We start from the raw sequence: 25,587 nt of genomic DNA on the forward strand, positions 1-25,587 counted from the left end.
ATCAAATTTGTTAAAGTGGCCCCATGTTTGACAGACAATAAAAGAGTAGGCCCCTACCAAGAGCACTAAACATCTCCACATTAACAGAGTACAATCACTATAACAAATATATGGAGCCTAATTTTTTTCAAGACTGTGAGATCATTACAAATCAGTACTTTATCGCCTCAAACACGATGATCTGTCGTTATTTCGACAAAAAAAACGAGCGTTGACCCGGCCGGCGCGGCACCGGGCCCCGCGGCGAGCGAGTTGGCTCTATACTGTAGTGTACCCCGCGTGCGGGGTCACATGCTTTCTGAGTCTCGCGGAAGGATTGATGAAAAATAATTCCAAGCTGATTACTTTATTTTAATAGAAATTAAGCTGATCTTTTATTAGATATATTTTTAAAGCCGGTATTTTACATATTATGGGTAAAAAGTGATCTTTAAACATTTTGACAGTATTTTTAAAAGCTTTCTATTTAGACGCCAAAGGCAAAACACATACCACGGGAAAGCCCGTTTAAAGCTCTACAGTTCTCCGCCAATGAAAAGACGGTATTTAATCATTCCTCGTTCCGCGAAGCATTTGAATGCAGCCGTGTCAATTTTTCAACCGGCCGACCACGCATTCCGACTGCGAGGGGCTTCGCTTTCGTCGGCGATTCTCCAGCTCCTACTAATCGGACATAAAAACAACTTACACCATTGTAACGAGGAAAAGCTGAACTTTTACAAGGTGTACGGCACTTGGTGTTTTATAGCGAAAGAGCAAAGAAACAGCGATCGGAATTACCCCGATTTCACCGATACCATGCGGTCGGAAGGCCGCGAGTGCCCGCGAGGCCGTGTTTACGCTACCTAGTTTTACTCTTGGTTTTGGCACTTCTAAAGTCTAATGGTTTTCTAAGGGCAAAGGGGTAGGCTACTGAGCGACTGCAAGTGCTCAACAATGCAAAGAGGAAGTCAAAGTTAGACAGCTGCATGTGACGTAGTAACATACTGTCCAGTTCTAGCAGTCTTTCTTCCCTTATTTAATTTACTTGGAAGGTAGGCAATGGGCTTGGGTAGCAGAAGTTTAAAAAAATTGGATTCAGAGGTATTATAAATTGTATTTTTGTAAAATTGAATAAAAATTGTAATGATTCTGCCAAATTCATAATGATGCTGTCAGCCCTCCTGCGTTACACTGGCTTCAGTTTCTTTGCTGCAACAGCTGAGGATTGCAAAACAAAAGAAAAAAACAAAAAAATGATAAGTAAAAGAATCAGGAAATATTTTTCTAAACTAGTAAATGGATGTTTACATTTTTAGGTAATTATAAAAATGAATGAATAGTATAGAATAGTACGTAGTACAGATAGAGCTGGGGCGAATGGACGGACAGGTTCGTTACTCGTGGATGCAGTCAGAGCGAGCAACAGACAGCCATGCAAAAGGACTGCGAACCTCAAGTCAGTTAGTTTTTTTGAGTCCACTCCACAATTTCATTAAATTCTATCTGCAAGTGCAAGCAGGCGGGTGAAAGAACGAACTCTAGACTTGAAGACAAGAGCGAACAGATTGCGAATTTCAAGTCAGTTCGTTTCTTGGGTCTGCTCCACAATTTTATTCACTGAGCGGGCAATCGAACGAACGAAACTCTAGCAGAAAAGATACTTGACGCGAGGTTAGGCCCTTCGTCTATTGTTTGTTAATTTGGCCCAATGTTTCAAGCCACTAGCGGTGCCACAGGGAGTGAGAGAGGCTGGTGACATAGCACTATGTGTGTAACCTTTCGCCTCGGGCATGGGTCACACTGTATCACAGTTCTAACTTATTGTGAAGGCGAAGATTGAAGAATTCCCTAAGGGCTTTTGGGTGGTGGTGGGGGGGGGGGGGGGTGTTGTAGAGAAATTCCTGCCTTGAACGGCACCTTGCTACAACGTGGGCCAACATGGGAGGATGATTTTTTAAAAGGAGTAGCTCTGTCCGTCCGTCTGCCTGCTTGTATGAAGGAGTCTCTCCATCCATTCGCTCTCTGAATGAACTGTTGTCTCTGTGTCCAAGGTGTAGCAGGTAGCGAACAAACCTTCACAAATGGAAGGTTCGTTAGCACACCGTTCATTTGCGAGTAGTACCAGTACCAGCAAAACGTTCATTACTCGCAGATGCTGATTTAGCGAGCCTGACCAAACTCTAAGTACAGAATAAATGCCTCTGGTAAAGTAGGTTACCGTCTGAGAAGGGTGACATTTCCTCGGCACATACATACTCTTTCATAAGTTCAGCTAGCCAGCACACAGTTTGTACACACAAGCAGTAAACACAAGTTGTGGAGCAGCAAGTCATGAAACACTGACCAAATTTTTAGCATTTACGGCATTCTTACTTTAAATCTTAAATTTTTTAACTAAAAATAATAATAATAAATTACATTTTTATACAGCGCATTTCCACAATGAAAGTGTTCAATGTGCTTTACAAAGAGCATTGTTCCAATAGTGATCCTTTCACTCCCTCCCTGTCTCATCTCTCTCTCTGTCTGTGTCTCTCACTCTCCCTCTCTCTCTCTGCTTTCCCAATCCCTCTCTCAACAGTTTTACCAGATCTACATACTTGAATGATTCATCATAGTTGGAATCCTATTCTGCTTGTCCTTTTCCTGGATTTTCCGGCTCAAAATGACAGTTATTGTATTGGCATACTTTTTTTTTTCTCACAAAACGATTAGGCCTGTTGTTCTATCAAAGTGTTGTAAATGTTTTACAGCGTTTGCAAAGTAACTACATACAGTCTTATGACTATGAGCGAGCGTATTCAAAACTCACATTTTGACATATTTGGAAAGCATCTTGAGTATTGTATACCTTATTTAGGGGCAATTAGATCTGAGGTAAAGAGTCGGAGCACTGAGTCTTGAGAGAAGCGCTTAATAAAATTTTCCATGATAAAAAGTAAAATGAAAGATGATTGGTCCTTTCTTTAGAGCACACAGTGATCTAGACCTAAGCTAGTGGTTAATTAGCCTCTTTATTTGACATTTTCAATAAGACAAAATTTACCTCCTCATAGAGCTGGTGGTTGAAGGGTGCCACTGGTTGGTTCAACTTTTTTCTTTTCCTCTGTTGTTTATGTCTGCTTTTCTAGCTTATTCCAGGCACTTAAAAAACGGATATATTGTGTTGATGTGCTTCTCTATACATACATAAACTACCTCCTTAAATATGTAGGCATACCTTTCACATGGCACACCTCGGCATCCACACCCAGCTCCAGCAGGTGGTCAATCCACAAGATTTGCTTGTGTGACAGCCGGTCACCTGGACCCTTCACTTCACAGATCTGTTGAAAAGAACAATGAGCCAGTAGTTTGAGGGTGTCTACTTCTTTTCTGTTTTTTCTGTAGTCTTTCTATCTTTCTTGTTCACTGCACAACATGACTATTGTGTCAATCAATGTGCCTCTCTTTACTCAAACAAATATATATATATAAGGCATTCCCAAGGGTGTGTAAACAGTACAGCATGCCAACTTACATGTTATAACTCAAAAATATATTTAACTTTCCCAAGCAGATATCTTGGTCCCAATTTTTTTCTATCCAGGGTACTTTGTATATTATCAAAGCATGCTAAAACTTGAGTCAAAGTACTGTTGACACAAATATTTTGTTTCTTGCAGGGATGGTGTACAATTAATAAAGTTAGCAGAAAAAGGATGATCTTGACAGTCAAACACCTATTTCCTAAGCCCATCAGGCAGCCCACCAGCATAGTTTGAATAACTGAGGAGGTGGACTACTTGTTGAGGCCAATGCAGGCTCAGTTGGTAGGCCCTACAACATCTCACCTGACAGACGGAGATACCTGGTACTCAATAAATAACGTCTTCCCCACTCGGGAATCAAACATCCTTTGTGTGCAACAGCCAAAACTCTTATCATTGCATGTCAGACACTGGTCAACAGTTGATTAAAAGTTTGATAGGAAAAGATAAATGAATGAACCATTATTAGGTCTAGACAAGATCTCCACAAGAGCAGAATAGTCAAAAATGTACTTTTCAGAAGACCACGGCTAAGAACCTCCTATTATGAAATCCTCAAAGTTTCCTCAAGCTGCTACACATAGTACGCTGTACTGTACCCAAATAAGAAAAGAAAAAAAAAAAAGAAATATGAGCAAACTTAAAAAGATCATCATATAATATAAATTTATCATTTATATGTTATTACATCTGTTATTATGTACCTTCAGTGCTCCGGTATCCACGTTCCACAGTGTGAGATCTGGAAAGCCACTGCGAGTGTGTCGTGTACATCGCGCGAAGCGGCCGGTGATGCCACTCAGAACTTTTCCTCCCATGCACGACACCAAACTCTGATAGTAGGTAACAAAGGGGAGTACAAATTACGGCTTGTTAGTATGTTGATGAAAAATCAATGAGGAAGGCAGGTTGGTTCCCTAGTTTCAGTAAACAGATGCACATCAACATAGTAAAGGTCATTAAGTGAAAGGGAAAGAACAAGATAAACAGACATAATACATGAACAACAGAGGGAAAAAAGATGTGATCAAGAAATTACAAATACAAAAGCAAACATTAAATTCACATTCTTAAAGATGAAAAATGTCTTGTCATAAAGACAAACTAATAGTGACTACAAAATATGATGAATAAAACGCTACATTTTTCGGTAAGGGTCTCATTCAGTCCTCTCCTCAGAACTTGACTTACAATTTACAATGCACATTCCAGGTCTTCACTCTCTGAAACCAACATGAAAAAAAAAATCAAATTTTTCCCAAAGAATTTCCTCAGGCTTTCACTTTCAGAAAGCTACACAATGCCCACTTCAAAACCTGTGAAATAGAGAAGTCTTCTTCTATGTCCTCTTCATGGCATCCTCGTTTCAACTCATTAACTCTTAGTTTTAAGCACATTGTTTCATCTGGCGCTGCACAGTGGCAACCGACAGTGGCATTGTTTGTAAACTGTTCTGTATTTGTGTAATAGTGTGTATTTATGTATGTATGTATGTATGCATGTATGTATTTACATAAGTACGTATTTATAATTATGTATTTATGTATGTATGTTTGCCATTGTAAAACAAAGTGCCCTTCTGGGACAAATAAAAGTGTAATTTATTATTTTTATTTATTTTTTATCTCGAGCTCTGTCATTACCATTAGTATTGTTCGACAGGCAAGCAGAAAACCCTAGTTGTAATCTCATAAGCAAAGATGAAAAAATCAAACAAAATTAACAGTTTAAATAAATACCTTAAGGCATATCATTACATCTGATACAAAATGTTTCACAGAAATGACCCAAAGAATCGCGATAGCTACAGTTAGGCAGTTTTAATAACATAAAATGAGTCCAGTCCTGAAAAATAGAAACATCTCAAAGACTAGTAAAATAAGGGTTCTAACAAGTGTGCGTCAACTCTTCTATACAGCTGTAAATGCTGGACAATTAACAAAGATAGTGGAAATAAATAGAAGCAGCACAAAAATGTGTTTTTTTTACAAGACTTTTGAGAATTTCAATGAAGAAAATAAGAAAAGGTATAGATATATATCCCTATAAATTATAAACACTAGGTTATTTAAGACATAGGACAGGACCCCAGAGTTTAAGGTCCATCTCCAAAAGGACCAAGACAAATGGGAAATTTGAATAAAGGACACAACGTCAGACCAAGCTGAGGCTCGAATCCCCGAACCCGCATGTCTCACAATTAACGTTTACGTAACTTAGCTACTAGGCTACTGATGCCACCATGGAAAGGAAAAAAAAATCAAAGGTGGAATAAGCCCATGTTGGCAACTCACCAATAAAATCAATTAGAAAGCAACAAATGCAGTTTCTGGGAAACTTAAATCAACATAAAGGCTTTAAACATGTTGCTCTTACTGGAACAAAAAAAGGAAAATGAGACCCAGAGAAACTTATTTGGAAAACCTGAATAGATGAGTGATGGGGAAACGATAGGATAATAATAATAAATAATAAATAGCATTTGTATAGCGCATATCCCCGCTCAACAGCAGGCTCTATGCGCTTTACACTATATTATTACCCCAGCAGACTATAGAACACTCCAAAACATTCTCAGCTTCCCGGGAAGCATACAGTACAAGCAGCTGATTAAGCGCTCAAACACTAACAAACTGACAAGATCTTTCGCTGTCTATAGCCGGGTACCCATTCCCACCTGGGTGAAGTGAGGAAAATTCGTGTAAAGAGCCTTTCCCAAGGACACAACGTCGTGTCCCTGACGGGATTCGACCTTACAGTTGCAAGTCCGAGAGCCTAACCACTAGGCCACCGACGCCACCATACAGGTTTTGCAAGAGAAGGCGAGTGGAAAAATGAATGGGGAACCATCACCGCCGATCTCTGTTTCAGACCTGGCACTTTGTGATGGTGATGATAATGTTAAGAGAATGGAGGCTTTTTTTCTCTACTCAGTCTGCTTCTCATTATATGCAAAGACTAACTCACTGAGCACCACTCCCCGAATTGCCTCCAAGCCCCAGGGGACCACCCATTTCCCCCCATTTTTTGAAAATTCATTAAAAAATTGAAATGAAATGCTATTTCTTTGACGTTTTCTGTGCTTTAAACAGGATATGGGTTCAACAGACACAATAAACACATTTTGAGAACAATGAATGACATAAAATGTATAGGACAGAAAATTGGGACAAATTTTCCCAAGGAAAAAAAAAAAAGAAAAAAAAAAGGAAACGATGTGACAAAGCAGAAATCTAATAAACTTACACAAAATAGTTGTAGCAGTGTGTGTTTGTGTGTAGGAGAATGAAGCATCAGTGTATCCAGTGAAGTAGCATAAAAATGTAAAGGATCATTAATTTTGAAAAAAAAAAAAAAATAGATCTAGATCTTACTCGGTGACAGGCTGAGAAGGGTTTTCATTGTCAGTGCTGCTAGTGCTAGGACTAGATCTGCCAATAGATGTTCCAGGTCTGGGTACATATATCTTCTCCACTTTGAGGGCTGATTTGAACTAGAGTTTAGTACAGGGCTAAATCTATCATCATCCCCAGTCGGACCAGGCTGCGTACTCACTGACGAGTCTGATTCACGATTGAGAGATGATGTTGGAATGACCTACACCAGATCTAGGTCTAATGTTGTTTTCTCAGTCATCTTCATCACTGCTGAACTGCTAGGCGAATTCAAATTTTGATTTATGAAGTTATCTATCTGATACTTCACAGTAACTTAAATCTTCACCAAAATTATCGAGAGTTTCGATAAACTTCGACACAACTCGCCGAGCCATGCTTCGCTTACGAGAAACAACAACGAACTGCGCTGAAGTAAGTTCCTTACTTTCAGTTGTTCAATCCGTAAGACAAATAACCTGTTTATTTGCACTAAAAGTGGTGAATATACACAAACAACAAAGAACTAGCTTGTCAATATCCTGTTTAAATCACTGGGGCTATTTGGAAGCATTTTTAAACCGCTGGGTTTACTTTATAGTCAGTTATAGTTGAACCCGCGTACGCTGCGGTCCGCGATGCGAATTTTACCGGACTGCTTATGCTGCGGGAGCGGTGCTCAGTGAGTTAAAAAGGAGTGGAGCTATAGGGGCATTCATGAAGCTGAAAATAGGAATTTACTTTGCATAAAAAAACGAAGCATTACAAATTTGTTCATAGAAGCACTAGCTATCTACATCCACAGGCTGTTTAAGCCATAGATCCCATCAACCTCACCTTGACAAAGTCAACACTCCTCCACTTCTCCCAGTTCATGCCTGTACACAGAACACCCTCATGCTCGGCCCAGGCATCCTCCACCGTCTTATGCAGCTCCTGGGAAAAAACAGGATGACGACCTTTCTTTAAAATGATGACTTTCCTCTCAGAAAGGTAAGCACGTGCTTGTGCACAAAAGAAAGGCCGATTTTATTATAGAACAAAGAAAGTGGGTTCTAGAGGAGGACACATTTGATCATGTGTATTCCTGGCTTTTTTTGTAATTTACCTACCTATACTGCTTGTGCTTTTTCTTGAGAGCAGAAATTTAGATTACACAATCACAGAAGCTTTTCAAAGTCATCTTGAATGAATCAATAGATTTTTGCAAAAATAAGGATTCTACACAACTGCTGATGACAATATTAGATCAGGCCAACGTGTAGGTGTGAGCAAAAGCAACACAGAAATAGAAGTAGATAAACAAAAGACAAAAACATTGAAGATTTTTTGCCTTGTACCTTAAAATACAAAATAAACCACTGGTACCTTAATGTACAAAATAATCTTTGTACCTTAAAGTACAAAACAATCCATCCATAACTTAATGTATTTTAAATATATTATATGAAACAATACTCTTGTAGGCTACCTCAATGTATGAAAAGTCCACTTGTACCTCAATGAACAAAATAATCCATCCATTTGTAACTTAATAATTATAAAACAATCCACTTGTAGCTTAATGAACAAATAATAACTCACTTGTATCTGATCTCATTTAAATACTTTAATGCCTCAAAGTACAAAATATTTGATGTTTACCTCAATGGAACTGTTTTCTAGAGTGCTGAGTCTTTCATCTATCGCCTCTTTCCGACGTGTGTAGAAGCCCAAGGTGTAGAAGTCCAATGGCTGAGCCTGGAAGGGACTGTGAAAGGCATCTGGAACCTCACAGAACAGAATGTCCCAAAAGTAAAGTGCAAACAGACAACTGATGACCGATCCCTCCGCATGAATACCTGAGAAAGAGATACTTGCATAGGTGAAAACTCATCACAGTGGTCTAAATAATCTTATTGTCGTGCGCCTGGAGACAGTTTGAGTAAAGAGAAGCGCTATGACACGATATCTGTTCTTCAGTGCCGGGAAAGAGCAAGACAGCCAGACAGCCAGAAAGAAAAACAGTAGGCCCTGAGATGGCATGGACCTGTTTGAGTACAAAACCTCACAAAATTTGCTATTACTATTAGAAACACAGGAAACAACTCCCATCCTAATTTCAACAAACATGATCCTTATTACCTCCTAAATAGGTTTATAGTCAGGTCACAATCTTCCAACTCAACTGCCGCCACAAACAGATTGAAACGGTGTATTCACTTCAAATCTAAAGTCGGAGGCACACCCCTCTGTCAATGTGGTCGGAGCCCAGAGAACAACCACCATATCCTTCAGCACTGTACTACTGTACTTGCTTCATAAGACAAGGAGCACAGAAATGGCAATAAGCTTCACCACTGGAGACAAAACTGTAGGGCAGCCTTGAGGATCTAAAGCAAACGCCACATCTGTGCTCATCTCCGGTCTGACTGTCTGTCATCGAGAAGTAAGAAGATGAAGGCCCTGAGACAAGAGCCTCATTCACAGACTAAGTTACGAAGTAGTATATCCATCCCATCTCACTAACCATCCCATTCCTTCAATTCTTTTCCACCTCATGAAAAGCCATCTGTGTTACATATAAAGTATAAAGCCATTAAAGCAGGAGCACTCCTTTTCTTTAAATGAGAAGCCAAGTTATCTTCTCCTACAAGACAACTCTTCAAGCAATAACAAGTTGAAAGAGTCTCTATGATTTTGAAGAATTGTGTTTGAATGAGAATCTTTATGTTTACATACCTTAACATGAGGGAAAATAACTTTTAAATAGTAATAAGAATTCATTGCTATTAAGGGGAAATTTACATTCAGTTGAGATATTTCATTAAAATTTTTTGCTTAAACTGAAATTAGCAGTTCTTATGCTATGGACAAATGTAGGCTTCCCATGTCCGTAACATTCCTATTCCTTACATGAACTGTCACTCAGTCAGGAGTGTGCTTCACGTCAACCAGGGGATGTCTAGCCATAGTACACTAAATCCTTGTGTGTGTGAAGGGCTTTGTGACAAAATAGGTAATGTCCAGTATTTGAAATTTTACTTTTCTCTTTAAGATTGCAAGCAGGATCTTTAATGATGATCTTTGCTAAATTAAAATATTTTGTCACAAAATGTGCAGAAACCCACAACTTTATACTGATTAGATTCAGTTTTTTCTTCAAAAGCTTATAAATTGTGACTCTAATATCTGTTGTTACAACAAATTTCCCTTTTAAGATGTGAAGAATTTATAATGAAGTTCTTCATAACCCAACAATAAGAAATACATCTTGATAAGATGCTGACAAACAGATACGTAGCATGCAGGTTTGGGCTTGCACAAGCACATGCGAGTGTATCGTATGTATGTGGTGTGTGTTTGTGTGTACGCATGTTGTGTAAGTGGGTGAGCATGTGCAAGCATGTATGTGTGCATGTGTGTGTGTTCCTGTGCACAAGTGTGTGTGAGAGTGTATGTTTATGTGTGTGTGTGTGCGGGTGAGAGAGAAAGAGAGAGAGAGAGAGAGAGAGAGAGAGAGAGAGAGAGAGAGAGAGAGAGAGTGTGTTAGTGTGTGTGTGTGTGTGTGTGTGTGTGTATGTATGTGTGTGTGTGTGTGTGTGTGAAATGTGTATGTGCGAGTGAGAATGTGTTTATACGTGTGTGTGTGTGTAAGTCCGTATTTGTGTGTGTGTATGCGTGTGTTGGGCATGCATATACACGCATATGTGCATGTGTGTGTGCATGTGCGTGTATGGGTCTGTTTGTGTGTGTACATTCATGTGTGTGTTAAAATGAGTATTATATTCAAGCGCATGTGTTACATCTCCTGCACTCACCGGAAGGAAAACCATTCCTGCTGTAGTGATCCAGCACAAACTCTTCCACCCCGCCCACGGTCATGTCTTCAGCATCCCCTCCGGCCAGGCACTCGCCCAGAAGGAACCTCGTACCTGTTGTGCTGATGCCCTGATGCACCACACGACCCTCCAGATACACCTGGGGTGTTGGGTACAGGAAAACTATGCTGTACATCAACTTTAGACTTTTAACAAATATACAGAGAAAACAAAAAAGTTGCTATCAACCTTAGGAGACTGCAGCACTCTTAATTTTTTTTCAGCAACTGATACACTCTAAACTAAATGATCTAAAATTTCATTCAGCAACTCTATATTATATCTAATCCAGAACTAATTTTAGGAATACTAAAACTGCATCATACACAAAGAAATTGTCACAATTTTGAGACTGCGTACTGTACTTTTAAATCTTATAAAACCCCACTAAGCGTTGAAATGTGTATGTATATGTGTAGTAGTGCATTTTCACTTCAACAAATATGATGTTCTTTGTTTTGTAAGAGTTCTACGGCACTTGCAACACAATAAAGTCATATAGGTGCAGAAGATCAGAGGTGTTACAAGAGAGCAACAAACACAGAAAAGAAGAAGAAGAGACCAGGACGGTAGCTGTTTGATAGGAAAAATGGAGCCAAACACACCAGAGCACCTGTCAAGTACCCTCAAATATGACGTTGGATCAGGTACAACAGGGTAAAACAACAAAGAAAAGGAATTGGCACTACAGGATGCAACAAATGAATCCATCATGACAGAAAAAAAGGTTACGCCTTAGTATATATGCATGCAGATGATGTGAGCTTGATCCCTAAGTGGGGAACTTATTTTATCAAAAGTATCTCTGTTAGTCTGTTGGGATGTTTTGTCCAAATCAGCCCTGTTTGGCCTTGAAAAGTAGAAAGGATCAAAGTAGTCTACCCTTTACAAGAATGAACTAACTAGTGTCAACAGGAGTGTAAAATATAAACATTGAATTACAGAATACAAAAAGCAACAATCTTATTGAAATTATGCTCACTTTGGGCATTTCTGCTACGGGCTCATGGTGAAATTCTTGTAAGCGATCCTTGACCTTGAGCTTAGCTCTTTGGCAGATGGCCTCGGCTCTTTGGTATATCGCCAGCCTGTGACCAACTTTCACGTAACTATCCGCAAGTCCTTCCGCAATTGCCTCCAGAGACTTGTAAACAAAAACATAGTTTTGAGTTAAACATATATATATGAGTTAATGTAGGAACAAGGCAAATTGGAGTAACTTTAAGAATTAAATAAAAATAAGTGCTGTGGACCTTTCAACGAAACAAAAGTGTGTATTACAGCTTAACTAATAACAGCTTGAGAGATAAATGGATGAACAGACAGAAAGACGAACAGACAGAAGTCAGATAGGCAGATATGGATGAATAGAGAGATAGGCAAGGAGACAGATGGATAAATAGAAAGATATACAAATAAACAGGCTGATAAAATGGATAAATAGACAGAAAGACAGATGGAAAGGACAGGCAAAGAGTAGGTGAGACAGAAAAGATAGACAGTCTCTGAGCACTGGTTCTCTGCAAACAAAATACTGAAGCTGCAAGAGGCTAGATTCCTCGAGACATCAGTAACTAATCGTATATAAAGCCTTCGGCAAAGGGAGGTCAAACGGGAAGAAGGCACTTCAGTTACCTCTAATGGTTGTTTAAGATGAGCATCAAGGTTAAGAGCCAACCGTTCCCACCAATATCCACGGTATGCACAGCAAAACGTGGTCTGGGACAGTAGTTTGCGCAACAGCTCAACAGCTTCCGGAAACTCCTTGCGTCGCTGCAAAATGTCGATGCCAGTGTTCAACAAACGGTAGATGACAGAAGTAGCTGAAAACGGGCGCAGGAAATCCGGCAAATTTTCATTCCACCTGTTGGTAAAAAAAAATGTTCTGTTATCAGCCTGATCCATGTTTATCAGAAGAACAAAATTTCTTTGTACTGAAATATTTGTAGAAATACAACCTTTTTAAAGCTTCGTGATTTACAGATTAAAAAAATACAGACTGATCAGGAGGATTTTTAAAAAAATGTATGAGTTTAACACTTCTTTCAACACTATAACGTTATTAAAGAGGCTGGACCGTCAAATTCAACATCAATATCTGACTGGACTGCACCGAGTGGTTGGAGAGCCTTCAAAACCCCACATATAACTCAAGTTCAAGATGTTAAGTGACCAAACAATTATATAAGGGGGTTTAAATCATACCACACTGAGCCCTTCACACTGAGACATGCGATCGGACAAAGAGGGTTAAATCTCAGGTGTCAGTGCAGTAGTCAACACGTGTTGCAACAGTGAGACAAGAGAATGCAGTGGCCAATTTAATAGGGTGTGTAAAGAAGTACAACAAAAGATCAAAGTTGAAGTTTTAAGTTGACACTGCAATAGGTACCTTATCTGTTATCAAGTGCTAGTTCTGTGACAGACATTTGTCTTTTCCTTTTTTCTGTACAAAAATTTAAGTATTTTTACTTCAACTTACTGAACGATGCTTTCATCACTTTCCAGCTCCTTCCACATGAGCACAACCTTTTGGTATACCGAATAGGCATCAGCCCATTTGCCTGACATGGTGCAATTCATTAGATCAGACTCCAGCTGAAGCGCTTGCTCAAATCTGAGATATAAAAACATGTTTGATATCATGCAGTAATTTCTGAACATATTACCCAAGTAGAAACTAAAAAATGTATAACACAGAAAATATGTCAACATAGTATCTTTTTTTTTCAAAGCTAAGGAAGGGATGATCTTGTGCTACTGCATTTTCTGTGGATTGTTAGAGCAAACAAACAAAATCATAAACTTATTTCGCAGTCGGTTAACAACATAACTTGATCAGATGTTTTTAGGCGAATTGTTCAACAAATCAATTTGAGCTATTGAGAAAGCAGTTTTGCCAATACAAAGAAAATAAAGCTGTTCAGTCTAGAATGGTATAATATTGTCCAAGCTATCCGTGATTTCGAGTTTTGAGGGTTTGTGCTATCTGCGTCCAACTGTATTTCTTTTCAGCACATATAATATAGTTATATATTTCAGCTCTTGTTTCTTCAATCTAAAATGGGCTTGTCAATGGTGAGCCCTGTTTTAACCCTCATCCTGCTGGAGCCGGGTTTATGTAGCCCGATAAGCCTATTTTGGCACCTCGCCTGCGTTCTGGTCCCGAGTCAGTGTAGCTCCTGGCTCAGCGCACGCGCAGCGCGCATCCTCTTACGTGTCATTCGGGTCCCGAGTCGGATCCCCATTCACGCAGGTCAAGTGTGTGTGCGTCAGTCTGCTTGAGTTTGTGTGCGTTTGTGGCCTTCTTCTAGAACCACCTGCGTTGGTTCGTAAACGAGGCATACGTCTCATTCAAAACATGCCAAGTTGATAGCTCTAGATGTTCGTCCAATGAAATTATAGAAGAAATTGACCCACTTAGACATGAGGAGCTCGAAAGGATAGTCAGGAAACAAGACTTCCTTTTTTTCTGTACAAAATATTTCAAATGAGCTTGATTTTGTATGAAATGATACTACCTGATAAAAAATGAGCTTGTTTGATAGTTTTGAATACCCTTGTGCAGGTACAAAGAACAATTTGAGTGTGAAACATTCGGAAATTGACATAAATTATCCCTTTTCGAACCTCAGGTCAGTCATAACAACAAGAGAGTCCAGAAAGGTTATTCAAATGGGCGTAACTACTCGTAATGTCTTATCAGCTTGTGAGAGGGGGTTATTCATGTGTTTGTAACACTTTATAAATAGAAAGCTATGAAGAATAGAGCGTTATTTTCATCATCAGTTAACACACTCCCGCGGTATTCATGGCGAAAACACACGTTTCCCGGCGCGCGCGCTGTACACCAACAGTACACACTGAATGACCCCGGCGGCCTGCCCGGCACGTCCGACATAATCGGTTGCTAATAAGATACTCATCTGGGCACAGACGCAGGATAAGAGTTAAGCCCTTGTCACTCTGCCTTCCGACATTCAATTTTGGCCACACTTCAACTCCAAACCATGGCACATAGGGCCTAATCGTCACATGATGAGTCACAAGTGAATCCTATTAAGGTTACTTAAATATTTTGATAAAATCCATTTTAGCTTGATAATGTCAATTCCCTTTATGTTCCTTGAAGATACAGAATATTTTCTGGCTTAGTTTTTATCAAAATCAATTCAAGCATGACGAAGAAATGATTACCGCATAATTTATCCACAACAGAAAATGTACAAACAATAAACAAGACACACTGATAAAGAAACCAAAATTTTGCTTCACACTTCATTGCTTCACCAATCATTGTCTTGAGTCCCTGGTATGATTACAGAGTAAGCCTGGCACTGAAAGTGTTTAAACTTTACAGATTACAAGACAGCTTTCACTTCAGTAAAGTAAAAATTTCAAACCCTAATATAAAACTGCAATATATACAAAGACATTATATTCATAATAAAGGTCAAAACAGTTCCTCGAGAATCTCTAAGCAGCACACGCAATGACAAGTCACAAACCTAATGACGTCTTCTCTCCCACTGAAGATCCGATGGTCTTTCTTTACAACATAGCTGGGATAAACCATCTTGCCCATGTTCACCATTAGCATGTGAAACCTGTATGGCAGAAAAAATATCTGAGTAAAATTTCTAAAATCTTTGACTACAGTTGTAGCTATAGTAGAATGAAAAATGCTTTCATCACAGCTTACAACCCCGATTTCAAAATTTGAAAGCAATACATTTAATTTTCATTGTTTTATAACATTTATTTTTCCAGTTAGCAATTAATTTTTATCGGTGACAATCAGGTGACCATATTCAAGTCCAATAATTCACCCCATGAAGACTGAACACAAAATGCATCAATTCTCAAAGAGTAGAGATATTTAAACACAAAAGGAGGAAAAGATTTACAATGGATGAGTTTTTTGCTTAACAACAATGTTCATGTCATCTGCCTCCTGGGCTTGGAAATCAAATTTGTGCTAGTTCATGATGATGGATTGTAAATTGATTTTAAATGTGTTACATCACCACAGACACAATGTAGGTAGGCTGCTTTCACTTTGTCTGTTGGGTAGAGATGGGGCGAGCTGACGGACGGGTTCGTTTCTCGCGGACTCAGTCAGAGTGAACGGGTAACGGAGGGCCATGAGAGCGAACTACGAACCTCAAGACAGTTAGTTTTTTGGGTCCGCTCCACAATTTGACTCTCTCAGCGAGCGGACTGCGGACCTCAAGCCAGTTCGTTTTTTTTGGGTCCGCTCCACAATTTTATTCACTGGGCGAGAAGGCAAACGGACGAACTTTAGCAGACGAGATACTCGACGCGAGGTTAGGCCCACGGTCTATTGTTTGTTAATTAGGCCTAATGTTTCAAACCACTAGCGGTGCCACAGGGAGTGAGAGAGGCTGGTGACGTAGTATTACTATGTGTGTAACGTTTCACCTCGTGAGTGGGGCACACAGTGTATGTTCCAATTATCGCAAAGGGCGGGGAGGGAGCCCGCCATGAACGCCTAGTTGCAATGTGAGGCAGGAGCAGGATTTTTTAATTAAAAAAATTTTTTTTGGGGGGGAGGGGATGTTGTAAGTTGTATCACTCTCTGGTTGTATGCAATGGAAGGAGTCGCTCCCGTCCGTCCGTCCGCTCGCTCGAATGCATGGAGTCTCTCGGTCCGCCCGTCCGCTAAACGAACTGTTGTCTCTGTCCGATGTGTAGTGAGTAGCGAGTAGCGAACTACTCTTCACAAATGGACGGTTCGTTACCCGTCCGCTCGTTTGTGGGTAGTGCCAGCGGGTAGTTGGTTACTCGCTGACGCTAATTTTGCGAGCCCGACCCAACACTACTGTTGGGGCCAGCCCGAGCTGAATAGGTTGCAACATTCCAGCAGATAGATGGAGATTTTCAATGAAGTAATTTCCCCACGTCAGAATAATTCATGAATAATATCAGGTTTTAAATAAACTCAAAACTCTAACTAGAGTTGTCTTAGCCAAATTATGTTATCTTCTATTGTTTATATAATATCAAGGCTTTGTCTCATGGAGATAAAAGAAGCTGTGTCAGAAATGAAATCACTTCTCACAAAAAGCTGACCAAATCAGCTTGTTGTTAAGGGGAATTTACTCTTATCTGGCACAGTCGACTTTGTAAAAAGACAAAAGAATTTTGGCTAACTTTTCTTGTTTCATCTCATTTGTTCCAGATCTGGCAATTGAAAAAGAATCTGATTATGCAATTCCAACTGGTCGATGTAATGAACACCAGATTCAGTTTGATTAATGATTTATTCCGAGCTGTTAATTTCTGATTAACATTCATTTCTGGTCAAGTTTGCATACATTTTTATTCAATTTCGTCTAATTTTTGGCTGACTCATGTCCTTTTTCTTATGGTAAGAGAGTTATTCTCGAAACAGGGCCTAAGGTGAAACTGAGATACGGTGAGTTCCCTATATCATCAACTGAAATCCAGAAATGACTATCCATTTTCATTAAAAAGGCAATTATAAAATTGAGGCATCACACATTCTTTTATGTTTGTGAATATCAAACCGATCCGCCCAGTACTTCTGCCTCAATTAAGAATTCTGATGAGTTAATTCCTAGTGTTTCCTGTTCACATCTTGCTGTAAAAATCAATTTTCTCAAAATGATGACTTTGAACAAAGACATCTGAAGCTCTCATCTGACAAAATGTTTTCCATAAAAACTGTTCTGCAATTTCTGAAGTGTCCATGTGTTTCCTGTTTCCATTCTGACACAAAAATCAGTTGTATTTTTCCCAAAAGAAAAAAGAATTAGGACATAGCCACCTCTGGCTCTCTGTTGAAGAAATATTTTCCGTGAACAATGATCAAGTAATAAACTTACAGCTGTCCCTGGCCTCCACTTCCATTTTCCTCATCACCCGAGGTATCTAACAGCGAGTAGAGCATCATTGTTCGCATAAATACGGCCCTTACTTCTGACCGTAGACGGTAGATACCACTGATAAACTGTTTGGCTCTGGAAAGAAAGAAAAAAAGATAAGACTGTGGGTATAGTACATGTTTAAGGATGTAACAAAATTCGCTACAAACTAGACAGATTGCCAACCTTGACAACAAAAAAACATGTCAAAGGAAAAAAAGTACAGTAAAATGTGCTTAAGTCACCTCTGTCCATTCTTTGCATCCCTCTCTGTCCATTTCTCTCTCTCTCTCTCTCTCCTTCTCCCTCTCTCTCTCTCATAAACACACAATGCAAAACATCAACCTATTACCACAGACACACTTATGACCAAGAGAATGTGCAATATATCGCACACATACAGCAGCATAGGATACTATCATAAGTAAAAAAATGTAAAATATGAAAACATACTTAAGTATACACCCAGAAGTTTTGAATCTTTGTTCAATTTTTTTCCCTGCAAATGACAGAAAACATGTCTTTTTAGAGAAACATAAACAATCAAAAAGGTGTTGACTTTGGATTACACTGACTTTTTCATCATGGCATCTGCCACACCTCCTTTCTTGGCTCCAAACATAGAGCTGATAGTACTCTGCTGAGACTTCTTGATCAGCTCCTGCACTTGTTGACCTTTCTGTGTTACTGTAGATGCCACATGATAAGATTTGGCTAGGCTCTTTATGTCTCCAGCACTCAGAGCATGCAGTAAGTCTCCCAGGTCAGTCAAGTTCTCATCTGAATGATGGGAAGAATAAAGAAAGAAAAGATGAAGCATTGTCTCATCAAAATATATCTGTAATGGAATAATCAGTGAGAGCTGAGCAATCAATTCCTTCAAGGGGTCAGAAGAAGACTGAAGGAAAGGAGAATTAAGAATATTACTCATCCCCCTGCAAATCTGTAAAGGCAGAAACAATTTTGTTGGATTTGCATAAGAATTCAATCATTTACTGGGGATGGGTTGCAAGCAATAGAAAATGACCATCATCTAAACGAAGACTTGACACATATACTGTTTGGCTCCCATCACCTGATAACATCCCGAGGCGTCAACCTGGTGATGCAGTGGATTCCCGGACACTCAAACATACCTGGAAATGACAGAGCAGACACACTCTCCAAAAGGGGATCTAGACAGGAACAACCCAACATTCCAACTTCATACAACACTGCAAAACAAATCATTAAAAGCAACAGCAAACAAGATTGGATGAACAGATGGGCCTTGGGAAAGACAGGCAGAGCAGTTTTCAAACATATGACTACGACAAAATGAAATGACAATATCAACAACCTACAGAGAAAGAAACAGACCACGATCTTCAGCCTATGAACAGAACATATACAGCTCAACTTTCACTTGAACAGAATAAAACCAGAACTTCCCCCAATGTGTCCTTTGTGTGACTATGCATATGAGATAGTGGAACATCACCTTTTCCACTGCACAGCCCTAAATGACATCAGAGCTACACTTCTCCCTCTGAGATCTAACTTTGACAACAAACTCTACGGAACATTACAGCAACTGCACCAAACCTGCACTTATCACTACATGGCATTGGGCAGATGTTGCTGGATCGATAACAGCAACAACAACAACTGGGAATGGGGGAAGGGCGGTCGGGGAGAGAGAAGCCCTGGTAGCAAGTAGGGTAACACTTTGTGTTGGCTGTTTTTGGATTATATAATGGTGGTTAAAAAGCAACAACTCACCACTGTCAATAAATTTGACTGCAGCCAGCTCCTTCAGGGAAGAAGTCAAATCTTCTGCAATTTCTGGGTACTTCAACTTTGACAAAGGGATCCAGTTCAATTTGCGGCTAAACATCCTTATATACAGTTTTTTGGCTGCCTCTGAAAAAAGATAAATCAAGAATATTAAGACCATTGAAAGCAATCAAAGAAATACTTTTTTACTTTAAGGAAAAAAACAACTTCAATGAGAGTGTGTACGATTATGAAGGGAGAATGGAATAGAAAAGGCAAAGGAAGAAAAGAAATGATAAAAGAAAGAGAAAGCAGGGGTAGGAAGGACATAAGACAAGGGAAAGAAAGGACATAAGACAACGGAGAGAAAGGGAAAAAACTTACAATGAAGACAAAAGTATACATGATCTTTAGAAAGGAGATTTTCGCAAAAAATTACATGATTCCCTTTCGCAGGGCTGAGTCAAGCCAACAGTAGAAATATGCGATTGATTTGATGCATATAAAAGAGGTATAAACTCTCCAGCTGAATGCCACAGCAAAATCTACTGGTGAGTCAGGCTCGGTAGCGACAATTCAATGTAGCTGCGGAGAATGACCTCAGTAACAGGCACGTATCTCTGTTGATTGCTACTCAGACTCATGTGTTTGGCCAATCGTAAAACTTGGTCACCTTTTCTCCCCCCCCCCCCCCAACAGTTACCTTCCATCTTTATGCCCCAATCTGTTCACCCAGAGCCTGTCAAAAAAAACCAAACAACCCTATTAAGTAGCCAAATCCTATGAGGTTGTGATTGCATAGTAGCATTTCGTTTCAGAAAAGTTTGAATAGTCCTACAGGATACATTTCACGTCACTGTCTGACCCAATGAGCAAAGAAACTTATTTATATATATCAGTTTTCCGTTTGAAGAAGTGTACCCTAAGGAGGCAAAGCGTATGGATTCTGAACGCGGATTCAAATTTTGATAGAACAATGGACAAATATTTTACAAGAAAATGCTGAAGGGGTGGGGCAGGGGAAAATAAATACTTGGGAGAAACGGACAGGGAACTTGTGTGATTCTATTTATTATTCTTAAAATTAGCTGTTATAGTCAATCTTTTAAATGGTATGTTACTACAATTCAAATCTATAGATCGATTTTATTGTGGAAGGAGGATGAAGATAGGCTTACTATCTTGGTTTGAAATTAAAAAAAAAATCTTCAAATAATAAAAATTAGGGATTTCAAATCATGTTTTGAAACGCTTACAAAGCACCACCAATTATAAAGAATTTTTAAAACTTCACACTAAGAGGGTACAACATTTAGCCTGCCTCTCAATTACAAGAGTCCCCTTTCATGCTGTAAACACCACCGATCTGTGCACTTAAGAGCAATCTGCAGAGCAAGGCCTTCTCTAAAGGCACAACAAGAACTATCTCCACGTGTAATACATTTTGGCCGCATGAACAAACTTTGCCATTGTCAAATGAGGATAAAAAAGAACAGTAAAACATTTTAAACCTGAACAATTCATATCATACGTCAACTTCGCAATTCTAAAACAATTATTAAAAAAGAACAGAAAAACAATTTTAAAACTGAACAATTCATACATATCATATGCCAGGAGACTATTTTTTAAAAGGAGTAAAATATCATTTTAAAAAAATCATAACTTCAAATTTGGGGTAAATTTTGTCTCTCGTGACAATGGACGTACCTGAAAGACAATGGTAAGATTCTATGGTCTCCTTATCCTCCTTATTGAAGAGATCATAGTTACTATCATCTTCCATCACTGACTTGAGAATTGTCTCAAAGTTTTCGAGGTAGTAAGGCAATCTGTATGACATCTCCTTTGTAGAGTCTTCTTCACCTTCTTCTCTTTCTTCCTTTCTCTCATCATTATTTGACTTTGAGAGCAGAGCAGATCTTTTTGCATCATCAACTGGCGCAGACCCTTTTGCATTATCGACTGAAACAGATTCATCATGAGAAGCCATAGGTGAAGATACTTTACTGTTTTCATTCGATGATTTGCTACATTGTGAGCTCAGCGTCTGAACTGAAACTGGGTCAATGTTGACACTGTTATATTCAACAAATTTCTCTTTACCCTCGTCTATAATAACACTCTTCTCAGTAGTGCTAGCTGTCTGACCATCGTTATTTTTCACAAGTTTCACAGAAGAAGGAAAGAACTCTTCAGAATCAGTTTCTCGGTTTCTTTTTCCCAGAGACAATCTCATTTTATTGCTCTTTCTCTCAGCAGAGGCTGTCACTACAGAATCACTTAACTTTTCACTTGCTTCAAAATCATCAGACACAGTCACATCTTTCTTTACACCTGAAATGCTGGGGATCGTTTTTCTATCACTTTCAGAATATGCCACAGATGAAGCAGATTTATTAGAGTCCATTTGGAGACGTTTTTCCAAAGACATGACCTTTTTGGTTGTGAGCTTGGAAGAAGATGTACCCTCTTCATCCTTTGAGATTGTCTTTTTCTTGAAGTAAGGAGAAACACATTCATCTTCGTCTTCCACACAAATCACATCATCGTCTTCATTAGCATCCAAAGCAGCAGAAAATTTACTCAATTTTTTCACATTTTCAGTCTTCTGTTTTCTGAACATGTCAGAGATAGTCTGCACTTTATCATCATCATCACGTTTACTCTTTGAAAGAGAAAGTTTTGACTTCTTCTTCCCTTTCATACTCATTTCTGGAGCTGTGAAAGAAAAAGTAAATAAAATTCAAATCAGGTTAAATATGTAGGGACAAAGTAGATGTAGCAGAAACCAATCCAAAATAACTCCTTCTATTGCTCTGTCTTTAAAGGGCATACGAAACTTTAGCAAATCTTTTTCATCTACAAACTGTATGCTTATAGCATGGAGAATTCTTTTTATTCAGTTTTGTGGGTTTTCTTTTCTGCAGATAGGTTGGATAGGAGTGGAGTTATATAGGATAGTTTGTGACGCCAGAAGCGAAGCGTCTATATAATCAAATAATCACTGCTTCCCTTCCTAATTTTGAAACATTGTCACAGTCAAATTCACCCATAGACGTAAACCTCATAAATTAAATGTAAAAAGACGTTCATAATCACCAATGAACAATAGATTATGCCTAACCTTCAAAACCGTTTCATTGCCACAGAAATAGCCTGTTCGCCCCTATCGGGCCGCTCCATAAGCAGTCACAAGCTTTGATTAAGTAAGCTTAAAGTGAGGCTGGAAGAGTCAACCAATAGAGTTAAAGGGAACATGTGCATAGCAGTCAGAACTGTTTCATTGTCGCATATACCCTGTTCACCCCTTTCGGGCCACAGTTATAAGCACCCAGACGCGCTGATTAGGTAAGCGAACTATTACACTGGTCGAGTCTACCTCACAGATGTGAGGGAAACTAACTCCTAATAATCCTTTGACTCCTGCTACTACACTGCTGTTTTTTTTCCTCGACTTTTTAACGTCCTATAATCAGATCGTGACCTCGATTATGACACCGGCTCCTGGCCGCGAAAAGCTAGACAAAAAACAGCCAAATGTGAAATAAAAAATTAATAATTGGCATGCTTTACCAAAGTGTTTCGGCTGTCTGGTATAACATGCCATTGTAGTGCTGACATCTCTGCTTCTTTCCTTGATGTTCGTGTGTTCAAATCTAAAGTTAAATTTAAGGTTAGTTAGAATAAATATTTAATGAAATAATTTCCCGATTATTTTAGCGGTTGAACAAGCATACAACATGAATTCAGGATTTGTTTTCATTCACAACTCAGAGTTGCCGCCTCCAGTGCCAGTAAGATTCTTGTGACTTGTGTGAGTGTGATATCTCCAGGCCCTATCTGGTTCCATTTCCCTTTGATTACTCTGTCAAACAAGTCAGCCTTCGCCCCTGTGTGACGCTGAAATATTGTATGACAAAACTGGCTGCGTACAAAAGCATAACAGCCTTTCATTAAGAGTTAAATCCACAATAACCACTTGTTACACACACACACACATGTAAGCACGTTTGTACTGTACTCATGCCTGCAGGCAGACATGCAGGCACATGCATGAGTGCAAACACACAAACAAAGAAAATTAGTTTCCTTCTTTCACAATGTAATTAATCCAAAATAGACTTTTTTTAAATTAAGAGGTTACAGAAAGAAAGGAGGAAATTCATGGTCTCACCATATATGTGACATCATGGTAAAATCAGGCGCTTTATCAAAATAATGATGTTGAAGAAACCAATATTTTCTTGCCCATTGGGCAATTTTTAAAGATTAAATTAATTTTTTTTGGGGGGGGTGTCTCTACACCTGTTTTGTCCATTTAATAACAAATTTGTGTGCGGGTTTTACTACAAGAAAATATGGATCAGGAAGCCAAAAAAAAAAAAGTGATCAATGAGAACAGAATGGCTGAAGGTCAATGATGAATACAGAAATACAGTCAACAACTGAAAAAGTGACTGGGGAGGGGGGGTGAAGATATTCAACATTAGATTTATAAAAATCAATGATGTATACAACAGTCTACTACATGCATACCAAACTATGTATGATGCAGAAATCTTTTTACTTATATTTATTTTGCTTTGGAACGTGTTTTGAATACAGTACAAAGAATATACACATAAGTAAGAAAAAAATTAGGGACTTAAAAGTCTGTCCACTGTGGGCGTGTTTCACTATGAGCATGCTAGACTATTTCTAATAGTTGGCCTATATATTTGTAAGTCTCAGAGACGTAACCGTCTTCCGTAGGGAATCCATTTCTGGGTTGCTCTTCATAGTGTAGCATGTCCTTTTCCTACTTTGCACACCCTGTTTTGCGTGTTCACTTAAGGTGCATTTTGATTTTTTATTGGTAATAATGGCAATCCCCTCCCCCATTCCACATGAAGGAGCTATGTCTTGCCAACTATTTTTTGTGTGCATTTTAAAAAAAAATGGTAGATGTTTTTCTCCCCATCAACATAATTTAGATCATTTAGGACACTGGATTTGATCATGCCATTCAGGGCCAATTCAGCCTCAGAGGTATATTATACAATATTCCAGCACAAAGGTCGAGAGACTTGATAAAACATATCTCTGTGAGCGGCGGCGAAGCGCTTAACCGCTATACCACAGAGGCAGGTTTGCCAACTGTTATCAATCAAAAGTTCAAAAAAGGTGTCTCAAACGATACATGTGTCCAGGCATGGTGGAATCAAAGGAGGTGCAGATTGCCTGGTGCAAGAGTGGTAAAATTAGTGAGAAAATGGCTTCCAAAGTTTGGTGACTTCCAAAATCGCAATGTCCTTGGAAATTGTAGATTTGCATTTATTGTAAAATTGGTTAAACTTTTTCATTAAAATCCACACAGGAATGTGTTTTTAAATGAAGAAAAAAGGTGTTGAGCCCAAAACAGAGTAAGTCAATAAAAATTGCTCAATGAGTCAATGAGCAGTAAAAATGTTGGTTTCTTCAATTGTTGCATTATTTTGATGATTTTTTAAGGCCTAGTTTCACTGCAATGCAACATATTCTTTGTCATGACATTAGCCTATAGTTGGCACTCAAAAAGGCAATTTCAAATATTTAACACAAAACAGGTTGGGGGTGGGGGGGGGAGTAGAGAAGTAGTAGATCTATTCAAATTCAATCAAAAATAAAATTGTTAACAATTCTTTGGCGTGCAATTTGAACGCTGGAGTGAAAGAGTGCGCACACAACATGGAAAAAACAGTGTGCAAAATAGGAAAAGCGACATGTCACGGAGACAACCCAGAAATGGATATGCAACACTGCAACAGAGGGTGGACAGACTAATTGGAAGTATGGCGTCCTAATTTAATAAGGGAAGAAGAATGATTCTTCGGTTTAGCTGGGTTTTTGGTTTAGAAGTTGCTCAATGAAAACAAAAAAAATTAAGGGATCCTATTAGTCTATTTTCTTTCAGCTTTTCGCTGTCATTGAATTAACCGTGTTCAGTTTAAGTTTAAGGGGACTTCACTGTAGTATAGGTCATTATTAATATGAGTTTGGGGGCAGGCAGAGTTTCCTTTAAAACAAAATGTAACCGGGAACAAATTCACGAAGTATACAGATCCGGTAGGGGAAATCTTTTGTAGAGTGTGTGTGGGCGTGTGTGTGTGGGCGTGTGTGTGTGTGAGTGTGAGTGTGTGTGTGTGTGTGAGAGAGA

General features: G+C 39.0%; 1 protein-coding gene across 1 annotated transcript; it reads right to left on the bottom strand.

Annotated features, from left to right (window-relative positions):
* Nucleotides 1-773: 773 nt before the first annotated feature.
* On the bottom strand, nucleotides 774-22,155 carry LOC101862858 (fanconi-associated nuclease 1). Its single transcript, XM_005094075.3, has 14 exons — nucleotides 21,120-22,155; nucleotides 19,416-19,556; nucleotides 18,230-18,434; nucleotides 17,616-17,750; nucleotides 15,255-15,353; nucleotides 13,229-13,363; nucleotides 12,382-12,610; nucleotides 11,729-11,890; nucleotides 10,687-10,846; nucleotides 8,531-8,727; nucleotides 7,724-7,822; nucleotides 4,217-4,345; nucleotides 3,203-3,308; nucleotides 774-1,200 (listed from the first exon to the last, which is right to left on the bottom strand). Exons 1-14 carry the CDS (start codon nucleotides 22,120-22,122, stop codon nucleotides 1,169-1,171), a joined length of 2,832 nt encoding a protein of 943 aa, XP_005094132.1. The 5' UTR covers nucleotides 22,123-22,155; the 3' UTR covers nucleotides 774-1,168.
* Between the last annotated feature and the right edge of the window lie 3,432 nt (nucleotides 22,156-25,587).

The sequence above is a fragment of the Aplysia californica genome, unplaced genomic scaffold, assembly GCF_000002075.1.
Source record: "Aplysia californica isolate F4 #8 unplaced genomic scaffold, AplCal3.0 scaffold00075, whole genome shotgun sequence".
NCBI lineage: Eukaryota > Metazoa > Mollusca > Gastropoda > Aplysiida > Aplysiidae > Aplysia > Aplysia californica.

What these genes read in the sequence shown, in the direction of transcription:
- LOC101862858 (XM_005094075.3), bottom strand. Translation starts at nt 22,122, where the DNA reads ATGAGTATGAAAGGGAAGAAGAAGTCAAAACTTTCTCTTTCAAAGAGT. An exon ending in AGTGATGAAAGCATCGTTCA is followed by an intron (nt 12,611 to 13,228) that starts GTAAGTTGAAGT and finishes TTTTACCAACAG; the next exon opens with GTGGAATGAAAATTTGCCGG. An exon ending in ATCTTAAACAACCATTAGAG is followed by an intron (nt 11,891 to 12,381) that starts GTAACTGAAGTG and finishes TTTGTTTACAAG; the next exon opens with TCTCTGGAGGCAATTGCGGA.